At 36.8% G+C, this 25,240-nt stretch overlaps 1 protein-coding gene and 1 long non-coding RNA gene across 4 annotated transcripts; one reads left to right on the top strand and one right to left on the bottom strand.

Annotated features, from left to right (window-relative positions):
- Positions 1–8,123: 8,123 nt before the first annotated feature.
- LOC113295102 lies at positions 8,124–13,455 on the top strand. The gene is made up of 4 exons (XM_026543456.1): positions 8,124–9,681; positions 10,006–10,407; positions 10,611–11,280; positions 13,206–13,455. Exons 1-4 carry the CDS (start codon positions 8,124–8,126, stop codon positions 13,453–13,455), a joined length of 2,880 nt encoding a protein of 959 aa, XP_026399241.1.
- A 6,603-nt stretch (positions 13,456–20,058) lies between these two features.
- On the bottom strand, positions 20,059–22,727 carry LOC113298213. 3 transcript variants are annotated; one of them, XR_003334088.1, is made up of 6 exons: positions 22,329–22,727; positions 21,288–21,426; positions 21,097–21,195; positions 20,701–21,001; positions 20,466–20,612; positions 20,059–20,347 (listed from the first exon to the last, which is right to left on the bottom strand). It is a non-coding gene; the product is annotated as an uncharacterized LOC113298213 (long non-coding RNA). The 3 variants fall into 3 exon arrangements; XR_003334089.1 differs by having other exon boundaries at positions 20,059–20,612; positions 20,701–20,896; positions 20,965–21,001; XR_003334087.1 differs by having other exon boundaries at positions 20,059–20,612.
- Positions 22,728–25,240: the final 2,513 nt, after the last annotated feature.

Here is a 25,240-nt window from a genome sequence, read left to right as displayed (position 1 = left end):
GGTGAAGGGGAACCGATCCTTGTAAGGGGTGAAGGGGAACCGATCCTTGTAAGGGGTGCAGTACATTGAGGGGAACCAATCCTTGTATGGGGTGCAACAAGTTTACAGAAGAAATGGGAACCGATCCTGTGAAGGTGTGCAACACATATAAGTTAGATACCATATATATGTTGGGAACCGATCCTAGTACCTAGTCAACCGAATCTTTTGGGATGCTAGTGTGACTATGCTTAGTACTCACATTGAGGTATAACCGAAACTTGTTTTGGTAGAATCGTAAACCCATTATTGTGATTGAATGTTTTGTTTGATCAATCACATAGTTCTTGAAAGTCAGATGAACCAATTCTAAACTTGTTTAGAAGTGTGGCAAATCGGTTTCAAGATTGTAAGTATGGAAGAGAACTTACAAAGTAAAGATGTCGAAAAACTTTGAACACGTGCTGAGAATGTTTATTTCTATAATTGTTCAAAGATATTCCTTAAATGCTAAATGGAAGAGAATCCCAAAATCGAAACAAAAGTAAGTTAAGAATCTTTAAATTAAGGTTATTAATTTATCTTGGTACGAAATTATGGAATTAGTAATGTGCATTTACTAATTAGATTTTCTGAGATATTTCGATTGTTATTTTTGAACAGAGCATTACCAGGAATTATGAAAACCGAATCTGTGCATTTATGAATATCTTGAGAATATTTTCGGTTTTGGAAATTCCTTGGTGTCCAATCTTCCTTGTCTATAAATACACGAAGTTTGCCTTTCTAGCAAACTAATCCTTCGTAACATTTGACTTCCTCTTTTGTCATTGTTACTGGTGTAGCCGCCTATCGAAGAGGAGAGTAATCTAATTAAGTGAAATATCTTACGGTCGCTCGTTTTAAGGTCTTCTTTGGGATTGAGAAGCTCTAGCACGACCAGTTGGTGGGAAACTAGATAATTGCGGTTTATCTTCTGATTGACTAACGGTGGTTGAAATCTGATTGCACCTAGTTTGTTTATTCTTGAGAATTTTCTCTTCTGATATAAGATTCATTCAAACTAGATCAGAGTTTCGACAGGGATCTTTAGACTGTTGTTAGTTCTAAAGACGATCTTGTGATAATCCATTGTTAACAGACTCCGTTCTGTGTGTGATTTATCACAAGAGATTCAAGTGATTGTGTGCACGTGTTTATTGAAAATTTAAGAAGATTTGAAGACAAAGAAGATATTGAAGATCTGACTTGGGTTTTATAATCTTTGGTGTGAACAATACTTGTTTGGGCAAAGAGGATCCAATTAATAATCAGTTTATCCTTGTGGTAGATTGGATTGATTAATTGAGTAGATCGGCATCAATACGTTTCCTTGTGATTACAGGTATTGATTGGCTTAATCTTAACCGATTACCTTATGGTGATTGAACATAAGATAGATCTATACCCGACGAAGGAGTTTATGTTGAGATAAACGGAAGAGCCTTTGTCCGACTCATATCACTTGGTTGAATAGAGTTGATACCAAACAGATTTCTTGTTCCATTACTGTTTGGAATACGAACCAAAGGGATTGTTCCAAGTACGTGACTTATTCACAAGTCGGAGGCGTGGGAATATAGATGAACCTAGGTATACTATAGAGTTAGGTACTTGGTCTCAACTATACGATGTTAGTGTAATTTTGTGTAGCGGCTTAATCCTGAGAGTATTCAATTTTGGACTTGGTCCCGGGGTTTTTCTGTTTTTGCGGTTTTTTCGTTAACAAAATCTTGTTGTGTCATTTACTTTTATTTTCCACATTATAATTGTTTTATTATAATTAAAGTAAATTACACAAACGTTAATTCATATTTACTTGATAAGCAATCCTATTGTGTTTGGTTAAGTCCGAACCTTTGTATCAAGTAAACATACTTCGTTGTTGTATTGTCTCGATCTCGTATCCATAGACGATCACACGAAGTTTGAACCGATTAGTTTTATTGTCTCGACTCAGTCCATAGACAATCACTTTCGGAGAAAGGACTTATAGGTAGGAAAAGTTTTAGCTTGAGGTATATTTGGGTACCCTCGCCTTTTCAAAAATATCTTGCTGATTATTTGGGGATGAGTGTGACTACTTTTCCAAACCGTTACTTGGGAGTGAAAATTATGCATGGTACTGTAAGATATCACCATATTTCTAATGTAGTTGAGAAGATCAAGATTCAACTTGCAGGTTGGAAGGGTTTTCTCTTATCTTTTCATGACCGCATAGTTCTAGTAAAAACTGTTATCTCCAGTTATTCTATTCACAACATGGAAATTTATAAGTTGCCTCGCAAATTTATTTTGCAATGTGAGAGAGCAATTAAAAATTTTATTTGGTCCGGAGATTCTAATGTTAGTCGTGCTGTGGTGGTGGCGTATGATAAAATCTGTTGTCCTTTTAAGGAGGGAGGTCTTGGTTTATCTCGTATGTCTACTATGAATAATGCTATGCTCATGAAACTATGGTGGAAAATTCGCACTTCTAATAAGAAGTGGGCTGGATACCTTAAGGCCAAGTTTTTTGGTAGAAATGGTTGCATCAAGACTTATGGGGTTAAGTCTACCATTCTCCCGGGAGTTAGAAAAGTGTATAACACTGTGGAGGCTAATACCAAGGTACTGTTAGGTGATGGCTGGTCTACTTCTTTATACTATGATGCTTGGTATGGGGAAAGATCTGTTGCAGATATTTTGAATGATAACACGCTGGACAGATTGGTGATGGTGAGTGATTGTTTGATTGCTAATCAATGGGTAATTCCTGATGTGCATATGGAACGTTTACTTGTCGCTGGTCTGGAGATGGACAGGATTCCATCTCTTCTTGGCGGGCCTGAGACAAGGATTTGGATGCCTAATTTCTCTGGCGAGTTTAGTGTAAGTTCGGCCAAAGAACTTATTCATCAGAAGCATGGCAATTTTGATGCGTCTGCTCTTTTGTGGAGAAAAGAAGTGCACCCTACTCTAGCTTCTCAAAACTTGAAGTTTGTTCGTGGGGTGTGAGCCACTTATGATCTTATTCAAACCAGGTTCAAAATTCAATTGGCGAACAAATGTGTGTTGTGCGGCATTGAGGACGAATCGCTGGAACATGTTCTTTTTCATTGCTCCTTTGCAGCTCGCGCGTGGAATTTGTTTTCAGATATTTTTGCTTTATCTGCTAACTATAATCTTGTTGTTTCATTCAAAATAGCCAAGAGTAGAAGCAAAATGATACGGGACCTGTGGTTGGTTGCAAAACTGGTTGTCAAGTCAGAGTTGTGGGATATGCGCAACAAACGCGTTTTTGAACGCAAGAAAGCCAATTGGAACCTGTTTTACAAGCATGTTTTGAAGTTGATTCAAGATTATTCAGTCCGGCTTAGGGGATATATGCTAAATAACGCTGAAGATGTTATGATTCTTGATTATTTTCGCGTGGTCCATAGAAGTGTCAAGCATCAGCAACCGGTTGAAGTGGTTTGGAAACCTCCATATGATAATGAGCTCCAGACGACGCGGCGCGGGGGAATCCAGGCATTGCAGGAGCTTGGGTGGTGGCTAGAGACGCTAATTGTGCAGTACTTGGAGCTATGAGTATCGGCATTGGTGTTACCTCTAATTACTTGGCAGAACTTTATGGAATTATTGTTGGTTTGGAGTGGGCTATGCAATGGGGTTTTGAGCGTATTTGTGTACGATCAGATTCTTTTGGTGTGGTAGAAGCTTTCAAAAACTCTTCAATCCCTTGGTTTTCAAGGAGCAGATGGATGGAAATTTGTAGGCATTATGTATCTATAAGGTTCATTCACACTTTTAGGGAGGCGAATTTTGCAGCGGATAAAATGGCTAAGCGTGGTTTTTTACTTGCTAATGAAGTAACAAAACATTATGATGGAAGACAACCTTTTTTAAGTTCAGTTGAATATCCAAATGTTTCTTATTATCGTTTTAAGTAGTTTACAAGTTTTTGGGGTTGTTGTGACCTCTTTTCTTGTAAATTATACTTTGTAAATTTTGTTATCTTTTAATACAATTTTTGACTTATCAAAAAAAAAAAAAAAACAAATTATTTTTTGGATCATTTTACAAGATATTCACCCATTGATTGTAAGCTTTGTAACAATCCATCAATTCTATAGTTTTGACTTGAATCAAAGGTCTCATTCGCAAAAGTGAGTTTCTACCAAAATTTAAAGCCGACGGTACACTCTTTGTATCCTAAAAATGAGGCAAAATATTTTTTGGATCAATTTATAAGATATTCACCCATTGATTGTAAGCTTTGTAACAATCCATCATTTCTCTAGTTTTTAATTGAATTGAAGGTCTCATTAGCAAAAGTAAGTTTCTACCGATATTCAAAGGCGAAGGTTGTATCCTCAAAAATGAGGTAAAATATTTTTTGGATCATTTTACAAGATATTCACCCATTGATTGTAAGCTTTTTAACAATCCATCATTTCTCTAGTTTTGAATTTAATTGAAGGTCTCATTCGCAAAAGTGAGTTTATACCAATATTCAAAGGCGACGGTTGTATCCTCAAAAATGAAGCAAAATATTTTTTGGATCATTTTACAAGAGATTCACCAATTGATTTTAAGAATTGTAACAATCCATAATTTCTCTAGTTTGGTATTGAATTGAAGATCTCATTCGCAAAAGTGAGTTTCTACCAAAAATCAAAGGCGACGGTACACGCTTTGTATCCTCAAAAATGAGGCAAAATATTTTTTGGATCATTTTACAAGATATTCACCCATTGATTGTAAGCTTTGTAACAAGCCATCATTTATCTAGTTTTTACTTGAATTAAATGTCTCATTCGCAAAAGTGAATTTCTACCAAAATTCGAAGGCGACGGTACACGTTTTGTATCCTAAAAAGTTAATTTCTACCAAAATTTGAAGGCGACGGTACAAGTTATGTTTCCTAAAAATGAGGCAAAATATTTTTTGGATCATTTTATAAAATATTCCCCCAATAATTTTAAGATTTGTAACAATCCATCATTTCTCTAGTTTTGAATTGAATTGAAGGTTTGATTCGATAAAGTGAGTTCCTACCAATATTCAAAGGCGACGTTTGTATCCTCAAAAATAAGGAAAAATATTTTTTGGATCATTTTACAAGATATTCACCAATTTATTATAAGATTTGTAACAAGCCATCATTTCTCAAGTTTTGACTTAAATTGAAGCTCTCATTCGCAAAAGTGAGTTTCTACCAAAGATCAAAGGCGACGGTACACGCTTTGTATCCTCAAAAATGAGGCAAAATATTTTTTGGATCATTTTACAAGATATTCACCCATTGATTGTAAGCTTTGTAACAAGCCATCATTTCTCTATTTTTGACTTAAATTGATGATCTCATTCGCAAAAGTGAGCTTCTACCAAAAATCAAAGGAGACGGTACACGCTTTGTATCCTCAAAAATGAGGCAAAATTTTTTGTGGATCATTTTACAAGATATTTACCCATTGATTGTAAGCTTTGAAACAATTCATCATTTCTCTAGTTTTGACTTGAATTGGAGGTCTCATTCGCAAAAGTGTGTTTCTGCCAGAAATCTAAGGCGACGGTACACGCTTTGTATCCTCAAAAATGAGGAAAAATATTTTTGGAATCATTTTACAAGATATTCACCCATTTATTGTATACTTTGTAACAAGCCTTCATTTCTCTAGTTTTTGACCATTTGAATCTGCTAGATTTATTTCGTGTTACCTATAGAAAGGTGAAACATTCAGTTCCTAAGGAATGTTATTGGGCGCCGCCAAATCATAACGAGTTGCTGCTGTGTACTGATGGTGCATCAAGAGGCAATCCAGGGGTGACGGGAGATGGTGTGGTGGAGAGGAATGCTAGTTCTGAAGTTGTAGGAGGTATGTGCAATTGTTTAGGCATCGCTTCAAATTATATGGCGGAGTTATATGGTATTCTTACTGGTCTGGAATGGGATACTCAATGGGGTTACATGCAGGTGGTGATTCGTTCGGATTCAACTAGTGTGATTAAGCTTTGGAGAAATATATCGTTCTCTGGTTTGCACAACAAAGGTGGACGGATATTAATGGTTTGTATGACTTTATTCTGTTTGTTCACACCTTTCGTGAAGCAAATTTCGCAGCAGATGGCATGGCTGTCTTGTAAATAATTTTTGGGTGGGGTTACATATTGTTGGGCGCCGGAATTTTTTACTTTCCAAGGAATTTCTAAATGTAATTTATTATCGTTTTTAAATAGTTTTTTGAGTTTTTGGGATTGATGTGACCTCTTTTCTCATAACCTATCTTGTAAATAATTTTTTGATCAATACATTTTTTGACTTATCACAAAAAAAATATAGTTTTGACTTGAATTGAATGTCTCATTCGCAAAAGTGATTTTCTACCAAAAAATCAAAGGCGACGGTATACACTTTGTATCCTCAAAAATAAGGCAAAATATTTTGTGGATTATTTTACAAGATATTCACCCATTGATTGTAAGCTTCGTAACAAGACATCATTACTCTAGTTTTGACTTGAATTGAAGGTCTCATTCACAAAAGTGAGTTTCTACAAAAATTCGAAGGCGACGGTACACGCTTTGATTTCTCAAAAATGAGGCAAAATATTTTGTGGAACATTTTACAAGATATTCACACATTGATTGTACGCTTTGTAACAAGCCATCATTTCTCTAGTTTTGACTTAAATTAAAGGTCTCATTCGCAAAAGTGAGTTTCTACCAATATTCAAATGCGACGGTTGTATCCTCAAAAATGAGGCAAAATATTTTTTGGATCATTTTACAACATATTCACCCATTGATTGTAAGCATAGTAACAAGCCATCATATCTCTAGTTTGGAACTGAATTGAAGGTCTCATTCGAAAAAGTGAGTTTCTACCAAAAATCAAAGGCCACGGTACACGCTTTGTATCCTCAAAAATGAGGCAAAATTTTTTAAGCCTGGTGGGAATGTTGAATTGGCTAGAACTAAACTTCCTAATCCGGGTAGGATTCCTGTTTCATCTTTGTCTACACCTTTGTGTGACGCTCTTGAGAAAAGTTCTGAATATATCTCTCACAAGAAATTTAATATCCTTGGCGGTAGCTATATTAGTGAACCATCAGTTGTGCATGATATTTATAAGGTATATGAAGTGGCTAAGCGAGCTAAGCACCAGCAGCTGATAGCACTTCAGGCTAAAATCGATGCTTTGAGAGATCACGAATCCCTTTCAGATTTAGAAGACAACACAGAACTGGGAATTAGAGCTCGTAATGGTTCTTCTCCAAGACTTAAATCCTCCTCAAATGCTTCCAGTCAAGCAAAGCTAAATAAAACTCAAAACCCCAGAGTTTAATAATGCGGGTTTTATTTTGGAATATAAATGGAGTTGCTCGTGATGCAGCTCAAGATAAACTTAAACTGTTAATAAGGGAGTTTCAACCTGAAATTTTATGCATTGCTAAACCTAAGGTGCACTGCTCAGAGGCCTTTGGTAATAGAATTCAAAAAAAAGGTTTTTCTCCTCAGGTTATTCATAATCCTTCTGCTTCTAGTATTGTTAATCTTTGGGTTTGTTATTTAAATACAATAAGGCCTTCAATTGTTAATGTGAGTAAACAGGCCATTACTTTTGAGGTTGATGGGGTGCATATTTCTTTTGTCCATGCTAGCTATATTCAAGTTACCAGAAGAAGACTTTGGCAACAACTTAATATTCAGGATAACGTTATTCCTTGGTTAGTCATTGGTGATTTTAATTGTATCCTTCGTCTTGATGAAAAAAAGGGGGTCTTGAGCGTGGAACTACAACTATTAATGAGTTTTCGGATTGGTTAGATGACAATAATCTCTTTGAAGTTGATTTTTTGGGTACTAAATTCACTTGGACTAATAGGCAATAGGGTACTGATAGGATCATTAGTAAACTCGGTCGTGTTGTTATTAATGCGGCTTGGATGGCAAGGTTTGAGAATTGGCGGTGTAAATATCTTCCTAGGGAAGTTTCCGATCATTCTACTCTCTTGGGTTTTCCTTTTGTTGTTCCCAGACCCAAAAGAGCTCCTTTTCGTATTCAAAAGATGTGGTTCTTGCACAATGATTTTCTTCGTATGGTTCGTGAAAGTTGGAACATGTCGGTTAGTGGGTCTCTTGACTTTATATTGACGTATAAATTAAAGAGGCTCAAAGGAGTGATCAAGGAGTGGAATCTTCCAGTGTTTGGGAATATTCTTTCTCGGTTGAAGCAAGATCAATTGAGATTTGAAACTGTAGCTCTTTGTTCAGATGAAGACCCTAAGGATATAACGAAGCTTAATATTATGAAAGATGCTATGGCCAAGCTTAGTGATACGCGTCTGCAGCAACTTAGTATGCTTAAACAAAAAGCAAGAAATCAGTGGCTTGTGGAGGGTTCAAGCAATACTAATTTTTTCCACAATAACATTCGTATTCGTAGAAGCTCTAATACTATTTCTGAATTAGTAGATGGTGCTGGTAATACTATTTCATATGATTACCAACTTAGAGATCATGTTGTGCATTATTATGAAGACAAGTTTAACGGTCCGGAGTTTGACTGTGATCCTAGTTTATTTGATTATGAGCACATCAGCATCTCGAAGGAGGAAAGTCTATCCATGGACAGAATTCCAACACCAGAGGAAATAAAGCAAGTAGTTTTTGATTTGGGGGCCGATAGTGCTCCAGGTCCGGATGGTTTTTCTGTTTGCTTTTATCGTCATTGTTGGGACACAATTAAAGAAGATTTGATCAAGGATATCATCTTTTGTTGGAATACTGGTCATATTCCAAATGGCGTCAACTCTAGCATGATCATTTTGTTACCCAAGGTAAGAGGTGCAAATACTCTTCGTAATTTTCGTCTGATTGGTCTTAGTAATTTTTTCTTCAAAATTTTTACTAAGATCTTGGCATCTAGACTTGGCAGTGTTTTGGACAATCTTGTTTCTGAGGAACAAGTCGCTTTTATGAAAGGGCGTAATATCCATGAAAACATTAGCCTAGCTTCTGAAATGGTCAATGAGATTCATATTAAACGCAAAGATGGCAACATTGTCCTTAAGCTTGATATCTCCCAAGCTTTCGACACAGTAAGTTGGTCTTTTGTAATGGAAGTTTTTCGTAGGTATGGTTTCTCCGAGAAGTGGTGCACTTGGATTCTTCATATCTTAAATTCTGCTAGAATCTCTATTCTCTTGAATGGCAGTCCGGAGGGTTACTTCAAGATTAATAGCGGTTTACGTCAAGGGGATCCTCTCTCTCCTTTGATTTTTTTCTTGATTGAAGATGTTCTTAGCAGAAATATAACGAAGCTTTTTCCTGAAAAGAAGATGTCGCACATGGTTACAAGAGGTGGCATTTCTCCTACTCGTCTCTTTTTTGCTGATGACATTATGATTTTTTGTAAAGGCAATTTACGAAGTCTTCATAATATGGTGGATTTGTTGGGTAAATATCAGCGTGCTTCAGGTCAAATTGTTTGTCGCCAAAATAGTAAGATTTATTATGGAGGAGGTTCTTTGAGTAGAAGAAAATATCTTGCTGATTATTTGGGGATGAGTGTGACTAATTTGCCAGACCGTTACTTGGGAGTGAAAATTATTCCTGGTACTGTTAGATATCACCATATTTTTAATGTAGTTGAGAAGATCAAGGTTCAACTTGCTGGTTGGAAGGTTTTTCTCTTATCTTTTCATGGCCGCATAGTTCTAGTAAAAACTGTTATCTCCAGTTATTCTATTCACAACATGGAAATTTATAAGTGGCCTCGCAAATTTATTTTGCAATGTGAAAGAGCAATTAGAAATTTTATTTGGTCCGGAGATTCTAATGTTAGTCATGTTGTGGTGGTGGCGTATGATAAAATCTGTTATCCTTTGAGGAGGGAGGTCTTGGTTTATCTCGTATGGCTACTATGAATAATGCTATATGCTCATGAAACTATGGTGGAAAATTCGCACTTCTAATAAGAAGTGGGTTGGATACCTTAAGGCCAAGTTTTTGGTAGAAATGGTTGCATCAAGACTTATGGGGTTAAGTCTACCATTCTCCCGGGTATTAGAAAAGTGTATAACACTGTGGAGGCTAATACCAAGGTACTGTTAGGTGATGGCAAGTCTACTTATTTATACTATGATGCTTGGTATGGGGAAAGATCTGTTGCAGATATTTTGAATGATAACACGCTGGACAGATTGGTGATGGTGAGTGATTGTTTGATTGCTAATCAGTGGGTAATTCCTGACGTGCATATGGAACGTTTACTTGCCGCTGGTCTGGAGATGGACAGGCTTCCATCTCTTCTTGGCGGGCCTGATACAAGGATTTGGATGCCTAATTTCTCTGGCGTGTTTAGTGTAAGTTCGGCCAAAGAACTTATTCGTCAGAAGCATGGCAATTTTTTGTTGCTGCCCTTTTGTGTAGAAAAGAAGTGCACCCTACTCTAGCTGCTCAAAACTGGAAGTTTGTTCGTGGGGCGTGCGCCACTTATGATCTTATTCAAACCAGGTTCAAAATTCAATTGGCGAAAAAATGTGTGTTGTGCGACATTGAGGAAGAATCGCTGGAACATGTTCTTTTTCATTGCTCCTTTGCAGCTCGCGCGTGGAATTGGATTTCAGATATTTTTGGTTTATCTGCTAACTATAATCTTGTTGTTTCATTCAAAATAGCCAAGAGTAGAAGCAAAATGATACGGGACATGTGGTTGGTTGTAAAACTTGTTGTCAGGTCGGAGCTGTGGGCTATGCGCAACAAATGCGTTTTTGAACGCAAAAAAACCAATTGGAACCTGTTTTACAAGCATGTTTTGAAGCTGATTCAAGATTATTCAGTCCGGCTTAGGGGATATATGCTAAATAGCGCTGAAGATGTTATGATTCTTGATTATTTTCGAGTGGTCCATAGCGTCAAGCATCAGCAACATGTTGAAGTGTTTTGGCAACCTCCAGATGATAATGAGCTCCAGATTTGTTGTGATGGACCGGCGCGGGGGAATCCAGGCATTGCAGGAGATGGGGTGGTGGCTAGAGACGCTAATTGTGCAGTACTTGGAGCTATGAGTATCAGCCTTAGTGTTACCTCTAATTACTTGGCAGAACTTTATGAAATTATTGTTGGTTTGGAGTGGGCTATGCAATGGGGTTTTGAGCGTATTTGTGTACGATCAGATTCTTTTGGTGTGGTAGAAGCTTTCAAAAACTCTTCAATCCCTTGGTTTTCAAGGAGCAGATGGATGGCAATTTGTAGGCATTATGTATCTATAAGGTTCATTCACACTTTTAGGGAGGCGAATTTTGCAGCGGATAAAATGGCTAAGCGTGGTTTTTTACTTGCTAATGAAGTGGGAATACATTATGATGGAAGACAACCTTTTTTAAGTTCAGTTGAATATCCAAATGTTTCTTATTATCGTTTTAAGTAGTTTACAAGTTTTTGGGGTTGTTGTGACCTCTTTTCTTGTAAATTATACTTTGTAAATTTTGTTATCTTTTAATACAATTTTTGACTTATCAAAAAAAAAAAAAAGCAAAATATTTTTTGGATCATTTTACAAGATATTCACCCATTTATTGTAAGCTTTGTAACAATCCATCAATTCTATAGTTTTGACTTGAATCAAAGGTCTCATTCGCAAAAGTGAGTTTCTACCAAAATTTGAAGCCGACGTTACACGCTTTGTATCCTAAAAATGAGGCAAAATATTTTTTGGATCAATTTATAAGATATTCACCCATTGATTGTAAGCTTTGTAACAATCCATCATTTCTCTAGTTTTTAATTGAATTGAAGGTCTCATTAGCAAACGTGAGTTTCTACCGATATTCAAAGGAGACAGTTGTATCCTCAAAAATGAGGTAAAATATTTTTTCGATCATTTTAAAAGATATTCACCCATTGATTGTAAGCTTTTTAACAATCCATCATTTCTCTAGTTTTGAATTTAATTGAAGGTCTCATTCGCAAAAGTGAGTTTCTACTAATATTCAAAGGCGACGGTTGTATCCTCAAAAATGAAGAAAAATATTTTTTGGATCATTTTACAAGAGATTCACCAATTGATTTTAAGCATTGTAACAAGCCATAATTTCTATAGTTTGGTATTGAATTTAAGGTCTCATTAGAAAAAGTGAGTTTCTACCAAAAATCAAAGGCGACGGTACACGCTTTGTATCCTCAAAAATGAGGCAAAATATTTTTTGGATCATTTTACAAGATATTCACCCATTGATTGTAAGCTTTGTAACAAGCCATCATTTCTCTAGTTTTGACTTTAATTAATTGTCTCATTCGCAAAAGTGAATTTCTACCAAAATTCGAAGGCGACGATACACGTTTTGTATCCTAAAAAGTTAATTTCTACCAAAATTCGAAGGCGACGGTACACGCTTTGTATCCTAAAAATGAGGAAAAATATTTTTTGGATCATTTTATAAAATATTCCCCCATTGATTGTAATCTTTTTAACAATCCGTCGTTTCTCTAGTTTTGAATTGAATTGAAGGTCTGATTCGCAAAGTGAGTTTCTACCAATATTCAAAGGCGACGGTTGTATCCTCAAAAATGAGGCAAAATATTTTTTGGATCATTTTACAAGATATTCACCAATTTATTGTAAGATTTGTGACAATCCATCATTTCTCAAGTTTTGACTTAAATTGAAGCTCTCATTCGCAAAAGTGAGTATCTACCAAAGATCAAAGGCGACGGTACACGCTTTGTATCCTCAAAAATGAGGCAAAATATTTTTTGGATCATTTTACAAGATATTCACCCATTGATTGTAAGCTTTGTAACAAGCCATCATTTATCTATTTTTGACTTAAATTGAAGATCTCATTCGCAAAAGTGAGCTTCTACCAAAAATCAAAGGAGACGGTACACGCTTTGTATCCTCAAAAATGAGGCAAAAATTTTTGTGGATCATTTTACAAGATATTTACCCATTGATTGTAAGCTTTGTAACAAGTCATCATTTCTCTAGTTTTTACTTGAATTGGAGGTCTCATTCGCAAAAGTGTGTTTCTACAAAAAATCTAGGCGACGGTACACGCTTTGTATCCTCAAAAATGAGGAAAACTATTTTTGGAATCATCTTACAAGATATTCACCCATTCATTGTAAGCTTTGTAACAAGCCTTCATTTCTCTAGTTTTTGACCATTTGAATCTGCTAGATTTATTTCGTGTTAGCTATAGAAAGGTGAAACATTCAGTTCCTAAGGAATGTTATTGGGCGCCGCCAAATCATAACGAGTTGTTGTTGTGTACTGATGGTGCATCAAGAGGAAATCCAGGAGTGGCGGGAGCTGGTGTGGTGGAGAGGAATACTAGTTCTGAAGTTGTAGGAGGTATGTGCAATTGTTTAGGCATCGCTTCAAATTATATGGCAGAGTTATATGGTTTTCTTGCTGGTCTGGAATGGGATACTCAATGGGGTTAGAGGCAGGTGGTGATTCGTTCGGATTCAACTAGTGTGATTACAGCTTTGGAGAAAGATAACGTTCCCTGATTTGCACAACAAAGGTGGACGGATATTAAGGGTTTGTATGACTCTATTCTGTTTGTTCACACCTTTCGTGAAGCAAATTTCGCAGCAAATGGCATGGCTAAGCAAGGATGTTTTTTGGATAATGGAGTGGGGTTACATATTGTTGGGCGCCCGGCTTTTTACGTTCAAAGGAATTTCCGAATGTAATTTATTATCGTTTTTAAATAGTTTTTTGAGTTTTTGGGATAGATGTGATCTCTTTTCTCATAAATCAAAGGCGACGGTACACGCTTTGTATCTTCAAAAATGAGGCAAAATATTTATTGGATCATTTTACAAGATATTCACCATTGATTGTCAGTTTTGTAAGAAGTCATCATTGCTCTAATATTTTTACTTCCATTAAATGTCTCATTCGTAAAAGTGAGTTTCTACGAAAAATCAAAGGCGACGGTACACGCTTTGTATCCTCAAATATGAGGCAAAATATTTTGTGGATCATTTTACAAGATATTCACCCATTGATTCTAAGCATTTTAACAAGCCATCAATTCTCTTGTTTTGACTTGAATTGAAGGTCTCATTCGCAAAAGTGAGTTTCTACCATAAATCAAAGGCGACGGTACACGCTTTGTATCCTCAAAAATGAGGCAAAATATTTTTTTGATCATTTTACGAGATATTCACCCATTGATTGTAAGCTTTGTAACAAGTCATCATTTCTATAGTTATGACCTGAATTGAAGGACTCATTCGCAAAAACGAGTTTCTACCAAAATTCAAAGGCGACGGTACACGCTTTGTATCCTAAAAAACGAGGTAAGATATTTTTTTGATCATTTATAAGATACTCACCCATTGATTGTAAGCTTTGTAGCAAGCCATCAATTTTCTAATTTTGACTTGAATTGAAGGTCTCATTTTCAAAAATGAGTTTCCACCAAAATTCAAAAGCAACATGCTATAAACTAACTAGAAAAATACTGGATTGTTCCATTGGTCGAAACTGAACAATCCATGAATCCTGAACCCTGCTAACTAGCCCCCAATGTGGCACAACTAAGCGGACAATTATATTTCATTAACTAAATACTTTGGATATTTTTGATGGTTAAGGCGTATGAAAACAATGACTCAAATAACTAAATACGATATTATTATTTGATTAGCTAAACACCGGGGGTAGTGGGTTCGAAAATTTTTATTATAAAAGGATATAAATGGGCCGACCAAACACCAAAATCTGTTTAAGGGGCCACGACCGTGGCTATAGACCCAAACTAATTTTACCCAACCAACAAAACACAAGGATCTGTTTAAGGGGCCACGGTCGGAGCTGTATGTCCCGGCTAATTTGACCCAACCAACAAAATACTGGGGTTTTAAGCCTCGACTGACTTATAGGCTCAACCCCCAGCTAATCTATAGGATCAACGTAATAACGGCTAAATTTAATATTGGGATTACATTTGATCATAAATTTTCTAATCCACAGCTGGGAAAGCGAGCTCCGGCTAATTTGATCCGACCACAATCCCTATTACAATGTTATGGGAGAATATAGACGGCCGTCCAAACAACATAATAAAGTTGATAGAGGTTGACTACGGCCGGGGTGATACCTGGTTATTGTATATCATGGCGCTCGCACTTATCTTTGAAACATTTTAATAAGCTTTTGTTGCACTTCATTTGTGTGTCTGTTGGACAGTCGCACTCATGCCATCTTTACAATCTCACTAGAGCAAAGTAGAATCACATGAGTCACTAAAGATGATGCTGGAGATAATATATTATCTGCAAAACTTCTGTTGGAGTTGTGTGGCTCAATACACACATGTGAATCACACATGGGGTAGCTAAAGATAGTCCCACATGGAGGAGAACAAGTACCATATGGTGATATATAAGCTAGACATTCACCCTACATAGCATCGAGGCCTTTTGGATCAAAACCCACACCTAGCCTCAAGGTGGTCAAGTGGGGACAGTATCGGTGTTATGTGGCCGTGCCCGGAGAGGGTGTGGCGGTCCGTGGAGGTCCTACAAAATGGTATCAGAGCTCCGGGTAGAAGCAATCTACAATGGCTACAAAGTATAAGATTGAGAAGTTTTATGGAAGGAATGATTTCAATCTATGGAGGCTAAAGATGAGGGTTGTTTTGGTACAACAAGGTTTGGTGAAAACTTTGAAAGGGAAAACGGCTCTAGCAGCAACATTGACGGATGAAGCGAAGGAAGAACTTATGGAGAAAGCACATGGATCAATTTTGTTGTGTTTAAGCAATGAGGTCTTGAGAGAAGTTGCGACGGAAACGACTCCGGACGGGCTATGGAACAAGTTGGAAAAAAGGTACATGACTAAATACGTGACTAATCGTCTTTATCTTAAGAAGAAGTAACATACTCTTAGAATGCATGAAGGAATGTCTATTATAGATCACATTGATGATTATAATAAAATTCTCTTGGATTTGGCAAATATTGATGTCAAAATTGAAGATGAAGACCAAGCATTAGGTTTGCTTTGTTCCTTACCACCATCTTATGATAATTTTGTTGATACTGTAATGTATGGAAAAACCACAATTTCCATGGAAGACGTTAAAGCGTCTTTGAACTCTAAGGAGTTAAAGAAGACGGGTATTGATGGTAAAGATAATTCGGGAGATAGGTTGTTTGTAAGAGGAAGAGTAAACCAAAAGGGTGGATTTGATAGGAGTAGATCAAAGTCAAGGTCTAAATCTAAATCCGGTAAATTCAATTGCTTTCATTGTAAGGAACAAGGGCATTTCAAGAAGGATTGTCCAAAAAGGAAGAACGTTGAGAAGAATACAAACCAAGGCATCGTGGCAAATGTTGAAGTAGAAAGTGATGATGGAACGGTTCCCACGGTTTATACTGAAAGCTCGGATAATGGGTGGATTCTTGATTCGGGTTATACTTTTCATATGTGTCCTCATAGAGAATGGTTTTCTACTTATCAAACTCGAGAAGGTGGAAGAGTTCTTATGGGAAACAATGTCACTTGTAAAGTGGTGGGTATAGGTACAATTCAAATTAAGATGCATGATGGTATTGTGAGGACTTTAACCAAGGTTAGGCATGTTCCGGATTTGAGAGGAAATTTGATTTCTTTGGGTACACTTGATTCAAACGGTTTCAAGTATCAAGGTGAAGGTGGAGTTATTCGTGTCTCAAGGGGAAGTCTTACAATTATGAAAGGCGAGAGGATTAATGGTCTTTATACGCTGCAAGGTACTACTGTAACAGGTGATGCAGTTGTATGTTCTTCAATTTCAGAAGATGATACTACCAAGTTGTGGCATATGCGGTTAGGGCATATGAGTGAGAGGGGGTTGGATGTTTTGAGCAAGCAGGGATTGCTTTGTGGTCATAAAACATGTAAGCTTGATTTCTGTGAATATTGTGTCTTTGGGAAGCAGTGTTGAGTCAAGTTCAGTACATCTATTCATAACACCAAGGGTGTTTTGGATTATATTCATTCTGATCTTTGGGGTCCTTCTCGGGTGGAGTCACATAGTGGTGGTAGATATGTGTTGACATTCATTGATGATTTATCAAGGAAGGTATGGGTATTCATACTTAAACACAAAGATGAAATTTTTGTCAAGTTCAAGCAATGGAAGACTATGGTTGAGAAACAAACTGGAAGACAAATCAAGTGCTTGAGGACAGACAATGATTTGGAATTTTGTAGGGGTGACTTCAATGAGTTCTGCAAGGAGCAAGGGATTGTGAGACACCGCACAGTCAGAAAAACACCACAGCAAAATGGTATAGCAGAAAGGATGAACAGAACCATAATGGAGAAGGCACGGTGCAATGCTCTCCAATGCTGGGTTACCAAGGCAGCTTTAGGCCGAAGCCGCGAACACATCAGTTTATTTAGTGAACAGATCTCCATCGACTTCTATTGAGTGTAAGACTCCAAATGAAGTTTGAACAGGTTCACATGCTATGTATGAAGACTTGAAGATTTTTGGATGTCCAACTATGCTCATGTGAATGAGGGGAAGCTAGAGCCTGGAGCAAAGAAGTGTATATTTCTTGGGTATGAAAAGGGTGTTAAAGGCTACAGGTTATGGTGTCCTGAAGAAAGATCAAACAAGTTTCTTAGTAGTAGAGATGTGACATTTGATGAGCAATCGATGTTGAATCCAGAGAATGAAGAACTAAATAGAAGAGTTGAGGAGAGTGTTGGCGATAAGGTGGAGCTAGGTGACAAGATGGAACTTGAGATACAAGTTCAAGGAAACAATGAGATTGTTGTTTCTGGTGAGGATGATCAGGAAATTGTGCAAGAGCCTTCCCAGGAAGATCATGCACAAGATCATCAGTACAATCTTGCTAGAGACAAAGTGAGGAGAGAAATCAGACCACCTCAGAGATATGGCCATGCTGATTTGGTTGCGTATGCACTTGCAGTGGGTGAGAGCATAAATAGGGATAAGTTAAGAAACTATGAAGAAGCAATCAGTGGTGAAGAATCAGTAGAATGGGGAACTTCTATGATTGAAGAAATTGAGTCTCTTGAAATGGATGTCGTTGAAGAAGGGAAGATAGTTGTGCTTAAGGTTCCTACAACGGACAACCCTGCAGACATCTTGATAGAGCCGGTTCCAAGTATCAAGTTCAAGTATTGCTTGGACTTGGTTGGTGTCAACAAGTGTTGAGATCCCTTATAAGGGCTAAGCGAAGACGATGATGGAAAATGATGAATGGTGATAGTATTCAAGTCAAGGTGTAGATTTGTTGTATTATGCCTTGAATACTTGTAAGTATTTAGTTGGGCCTGATCCAATAGATTGGGCCAACAGTCCATTAAGTCTCTTTTGTAAACCTAGGTCAAGTATAAAAGGGAGGCTAGGGTTTATAATAGAGAGAGAAACTTATGTAGCTCTTGAGAGAGTGTGAGGCAAGAGTTCTTAAGAGGGGATTTAGGGGAAACCTTGTAACTTGTTTGATCATCATAGTGGAATCATTTCATCGTCTTTGCAAGTGGATGTAGATCATCTTGATCGAACCACTATAAATCCTTGTGTTGTGTGTGTGCTTGATTAAATTGATTTCATTTCCATTTTCAATTCTTGATTGATTGTGCTAGATTGAGTCATTGGTTATAGAAAAATGGTATCTGAGCAAGGTGGAGCTACCGGGAGTCGGGCTGAAGAGTGGTTATGGAATGCCGGTAATCGGAAGGTCGCAGGTGGAGCCGGGAAGCTCAGGTGTTGAGTAGTGTTCCAAGAGCATCTGGTGGCAGTAATCATTGTTTGATTGGTAGCATAAGGAGGTGGCGAGGTGGTGTGTATTCTCTCCAAGGTGGAGATTGTTGGAGTTGTGTGGCTCAATACACACATGCGAGTCACACATGGGGTAGCTAAAGATAGTCCCACATGGAGGAGAACAAGTTCCATATGGTGATATATAATCTAGACATTCTCCCTACATAGCACCGAGGCCTTTTGGATCAAAACCCCACACCTAACCTCAAGGTGGTCAAGTGGGGACAGTATCGGTGCTATGTGGCCGTGTCCCGAGAGGGTACGGCGGTCCGTGGAGGTCCTACAATTTCATTTGGTGGACCTTGATGGTTCGGAGCATGTGAAAAGAACGGGAACAGATGGGTTGCGTATGAAAGAAGGTGATTAATATATCTAAATCTGTACATTAAATATCTACGGTTCCTTGAGCTGTTTACTCACTAAGTATGATTATTGTCTCTTGAAAAGGTGATAATCTCAATCCAACTTTTTCTTTTAAAGTGTATTTATCTTATATTTGCTTCAAGTGTTCGTATTTTTTTTAATTTGGTATTTTTGGTATTTAGGATCATAAGCATGTCATCCGTCTTTTGAAACGCCAAGCTTCAAACACTACGGTGAAGAAATGGCCATTTCATTTGGAATGTGACGAGGTGAAAGATATTGTCAAGAACTCCGGATTGTGACCTGTGGTGAAGTGTTCAGTTTTTAAGTATGCCTTTTGCGAGAGGTTCGACGGATACAATGTTAGGTTGATGGAAAACAACGAGAGAATCTCTTCAAATTGACCAAGACCTCGGTTGGGATGAGAAGCAGTCGGAGACTATGTTTGTAAAGAAGAATGGTTATCTAAACAAGAAGTTAAGTACGAAGAATGTGAGGGACACATACCCTGAGACCCAGGAAATCTATGCCCCCAGGAAATCTATGCTAAGAAAGGAACTGTGGACTTGGTGGGAATCAATGTTGCTGCATTATATACTACCTCTGTCCCAAATTGGATGACCTAGTGATACAATTTAGAAATGACTTATCTCTCAAACTGTACCACGGATATTCATAAATTTTATATTATTAAAAAACATTTTAAAATACCTACTAACGAATATAAACATGACTACCAAATGATATAAAATCAACTATTAACGGGATAAAAATCGAACATGACTAGGTCATCAATTTTGGGATGGATGGAGTATATATTTTCAATAAGATCTTATCTGAAATCATTAACAATATTATTAAATAAGGGTAATCTAGGTACTCATAATTACATACTCAAGCAAGGTACTCATAAATAACTGAGTTTGCAGAATTCAGAGAGCGATAACTGTTCCAACAAAGGCATAAATTTATTTAGAAGCTATAGTTCGAATAAGCTTATAAAGTTGTGGTGTAAGATGAGCACACCCGTAGTTTTACAAAAGAACCCCAGAAGAGACCATAGCCTCCTTCCCCATCTTCTTACAGTTCATGCGTTCCTATATTCCTCCTCCTCTTTCCGGACGGGCTCCCTCTTTCCGGACGAGCTCCAGCTTGCGTATTTTTTCGACATACCACTTTTTTGCAAGATCATTCCGAGTCACCAATAATACATACAAATAATAAGCACTAAAAGGCACAAGCTTGTTAACTGAATTAAATAGTAATTACAGTATAAATCAAATTTCAGCTTACCTCGCCCTTGGGTAGCAGTTTAATAAATGCAATTTCAAGCCTGTTGAATTGATCCTCTACACCGCTCAATGTCTTATAATAAATAGTGTAATGTCTAGCTCGCAAAACCCGGTCAGTTTTCATACAGGTGATTTCAGACTCTAGCTCCTATAAGATGAGAAAGCAAACAAAAAAATCAGTATCAGCAGTAAAAAATAATAAACAATCTGCAATTTACATGCTTTCTTAGTAATACCTCGAACTCTGTTATCTTTTGTTCAACATTATTGAACTCGAGTTCGAACTTGAGTTCGGTCAGATATTTCAGGAAATGGATGGACTTTTCATCCTTTTGTTTATCTACTTCCCTCTGAGCATCCTTGTCCAACTGATTCATCATCTTCTCCCATACATAATAAAAAAAACTCCAGAGAGTCCGACAGAAGCCTCTCCTGGTTAAATTCAACTCTCAGTATATGATCACGGATCCAATTTCTGTGCTCTTTCTGAAGGGCCTTACCAGTTAGCAATAACAAGGAAGCAAACTCATAAAGCATCTGTTTTCCAGCAATCAAAAAAAAAAAGAAAAACAAGTGCCTGAGAAATCTTTCATTGTAGTAACATGCAGCTAAAGATAAGACATGGAAATAACCTTGGCATGGATCTACACTGTGTAGCGATAGATGTACTCCTCAACATATCTTTCAACAAGAAGCTTATATTTTCTGTCTACCATTTTTTTAAGAAGAGCCTAAATGTAAAAGGATAATACAAAAAATCTCAATCAGTAAATGCATTATGAATTAGGCAAGCAAAAAGACATCGGTATCCAAATTATCATACGTTGAAGGTTTTATAATCTTCAAACACTTCACTTGCACTTTTATAACCACCATAAATAGACTTTTTAATCACTTCGGAAACATAGGGTGCGACAGTATTTTCCAGCTCTTCCATACTTTCCCACTGGATCAAAGCCGACCTGGAATAGAGGTAAGTGCAGGCAAAAATCAATCTAGTGAATTTATACTAGTTTTCATTGATGAAAGAGTAAATAAACATCACTTGCATAGAGAATGAAATAGGTCAACCATATAAAAGATAAGAAAAAAAAAAACGCTAAGGAAGGGCCTCGAACTCGGATATGGGTGTTGAAACTACTATGTTTTTCTAGATTTGGTTAGGAAAAAACAAAATTCTATTTTTTTTCTTATAAATAATGAGATCTGCTTCCTGTGTCAATTAATTGGACGACCAAAGGGAGTCCCTATATGATGAAAAATAACCAAAGATGTCAGTCACAGAGAATGTGCAAAGAAAATAAAATTAGTTTTAATTTCATGAAATTCAAATTCATCTTCAAATAATCAATCAAATCGTTCACAAACTTCTTTCAACTACAATCATATAAACATATTATCAGTTTGAATTTCATCTGATCATCCACTGAATCGATCAGATGATTCGGTCATCTTCAAATAATCAATCAAATCGTTCACAAACTTCTTTCAACTATAATCATATAAACATATTATCAGTTCGAATTTCACCTAATCATCCACTGAATCGACCAGATGAACTTTTCGGAAACGGACTCACTTGATCCGACCCATGTCCCATGTTCGACCCACGTTAAAAACCCAAATAAAAATGCACACAAGATTCGGAATTTGACAAATTGAAATGGATATTTCGTGAAATTTAAAAGGAAAATTAATCTGAGTAACCCATTCAACAGCTTTACAAACAAAACCCCGTTAACAAATTTCAATTTTTGTTACAGAGAATGAAACGAAAAAGAATTAATGGAGAAGATGATTATTAAATACAAAAGAAACAATACTTATTTGATTACTTTACAGAAGATTATTAGGCTAAAAGTACCTCTGATCCTCCAAGTTGATTGCTTTCACCAGAGACATTGTGATATTGAAATCGCCATGGAAAAAATGTCTTCTTCTACACCTCAGATTTGGGAAAGTCTAGTGATTTCCATAGTTTTTAACAAATAATCAAACACTGATGGAACAACAAATTAAGTAAGAATCCATCACTCGAAAGCAATGATTCTGCATTTCAAATAAATGGTTTTGTGTTGACATACTCACACCGATTGAGAGACCAAGAACTAGAACAAGCAGCTTTATTATTAACAGAGAGACCTTGGTTTTATCGGATTTATTAGAGAACCAAGAATTTTGTACTCAAGAAAATATCAAAAGTTTGATGTTAATATTTACAACCGAACACGTGGATACACAGGAAACGGATACAGACTCAAAGGAAACATATGGCGTGTGCTAGTGATAAGAGTAATGGATTTGATGATCTGCTATGTAGCAAAGGAAAAATGATTTATCGACACATCCATATTTCAACGCGACCTATTCGCACATGCGTGCATGTGTTGGATGGATGGATTGGAGAAAATGAGATTTTCCTAGAACTGCCCAAATTGTTCTCTATTATAGTTGCTGGCAAGAACATTGCAAGTCCTATAGTTATTGACTACTAATATTTATGCATTCGATAATACTATCCGTCCCTAACAAAAGAGTCGTAAAATATGTAGTTTTACTTAAAACTAGACTAGACTAAATCTGATTGATTGTTGGTCTGCAGCAGTAATCTAGTTGATATTTGTTTTAGGGCACGTTAAAACCAAAATTCAGGTATAACATACGATGAACAAGACAAAAATTGATACAGTTTCTGAAAATTTGGTTATAAAGAAATTGAGAATCCTAAACTGCAACAAAAATAAACAAGCTTGATGAAGACAATACAAATTACATACGATTATGAGAAGGAAAGGGGTTGAGTTACCTATTAAAATCCGTTTCCGGACTTAATTCTTCAGTTTGGGAGATAGAAGATTCAGCCGCCATCGTTTTTCTTTCACTGTTGACAAAATCAACCGACATAAGACGACATTCAAATCCCTAATTAGACAATACTGTACAATCTATTTTTTTGAGTTAATAAAAAACAAAATAAAAAGAAGCAGAAGAGAGATCAATAGAAACTTACCAGTCGATCTGTGATTTCTAAGACAGGCAGAAGGTGGAGGAGGGGAAAGGATATGCTTACCTTTCAATTACAAATTCGGTTCCAGCTATTTCGTTAGTTGACAACAACATTTGATCGATGGTGAAGGGAGAAAATCGGGCGACAACTCGGGCGACCCGATCCATGACTCACTGAAAATTTTCTTCCTCAACTTTGAATCAATCAACCTCCTGCTCTTCTAGGATTGTGTCTTTTCCTTTGTTTACATCGATTTCTCATTCTCTCTTCTTTTTGTTGCTTTGCTCTTGTCTTAATCTCTTGTTTTTATTGATTTGCGGGAACGAGGAACCCTAATTCTATAGGTTCTATAATTTTATTCAATTTCTTTTATATATGATTACCTCGAGCTAACTTACTCGGTTTTCTCTGTTTTTGCATCTTTTATCAGATTTCATCCCTCATCTCTTTTCCCAAGCCTAATTGGGAGGAATAGGGTTTTGTGCTGAAGCAATCGAAGCGGTGATGACCTTTCATAACATCCTTATTCTACAAATCATTGTCAGCTTAGAAGATTCTCCAATTGTTTAATCAGTTTGGGTTGGTTTTCGTTGCTACAAACGCCTCGTATTCTTCATTCACCCGTGCAAGAAATTTATTTCCACACTCCTCTCTGCAAATTACTGCGCTCAGTAATCATTCCTTGATTCATTCAAGGTCGAAGTTCAGCTTTCTTCCCAAGTTTACTTTACTGTTCCTTACTTTAGCTGCAAGTCTTTAGCATGGCAAACACTTGGCGGAATTCAAAATTTTGCCTTGACTGGAATGCAGTTTATATACTAAGCCAGAGTCATTTAGCCTACCATAAAGCTTATAAGTTTCAAAATTGTCTGCAAACAAATTTTAAAGTGTTTATCTTCCACAAAAAGCCCAGGAAAACCCTTGTGATAATCTACAACAACTACAATTCTGTTCAATTTATAACCTGAATGGCCTCTTCTTCAAACACTTCTGATACTATATGCAACATTCAGCAAAAGGAAAACAGTGTTGCTAGAAGGATTAACAAGCATGTAACTTTACAAGGAAAAGGAAGACTTATTGATTCCTTTGCTTTGATTGGATATGTCTGCAGAGAGAGTGAAGTGACTAGGAATGTTGTAAGTTACTCATTCAGACAAAGATGGGGTGCACAAAATGAAGTAGTTGTGATCACTACAGGGAGAAGATATGTTTTCATATTCAGGATTCATTCAAGGGAAATTTTTCAGAGAGTGCTAAGGGGGAGACCACACTCAGTAGGTGGTTATTTATTGGTGTTACTTCCATGGAAATTCCACATGAATGTGCAGAGATCAATTTTCCAATTTGAAGTCTTCTTTATTGAGTTTAGACTAAGAGCAGACCTTGATAGAGATGATATACCTCATCTAATTGCATCTCAAGCAGGAGAACCTATCTCTATCTACAACAGAGACCCCACAGGTGTAGTGAAAGCAAGAGTTAGGCTGGATGTTAATCTACCTCTAGTCAGAAAGGTGCACTTAACTTTGGAGGATGGAGAAAAAAATCAAGATTGCTATTTTCTATCTGGGTTTCCCTTCTGCCACTTGCAGGAACTGCTATATTTTCAATCACAATGAAAATTACTGTGGTTTGATTGCTAATATAGCTTGGATAACAATTCCAGTTTTGAACCTTCAAGGTGTGGATCCTTTTGAGGAGCAAGTAGTAGAACTTGCTCAGGTTATTCAACATAATATGGAGATTCAAGATGGAGGAGAAGAAGG

This window comes from Papaver somniferum, chromosome 7 (assembly GCF_003573695.1).
Source record: "Papaver somniferum cultivar HN1 chromosome 7, ASM357369v1, whole genome shotgun sequence".
Classification (NCBI taxonomy): Eukaryota; Viridiplantae; Streptophyta; class Magnoliopsida; order Ranunculales; family Papaveraceae; genus Papaver; species Papaver somniferum.
The sequence above is the reverse complement of the archived record's forward strand: the minus strand, read 5'-3'. Positions and strand labels throughout refer to the sequence as shown.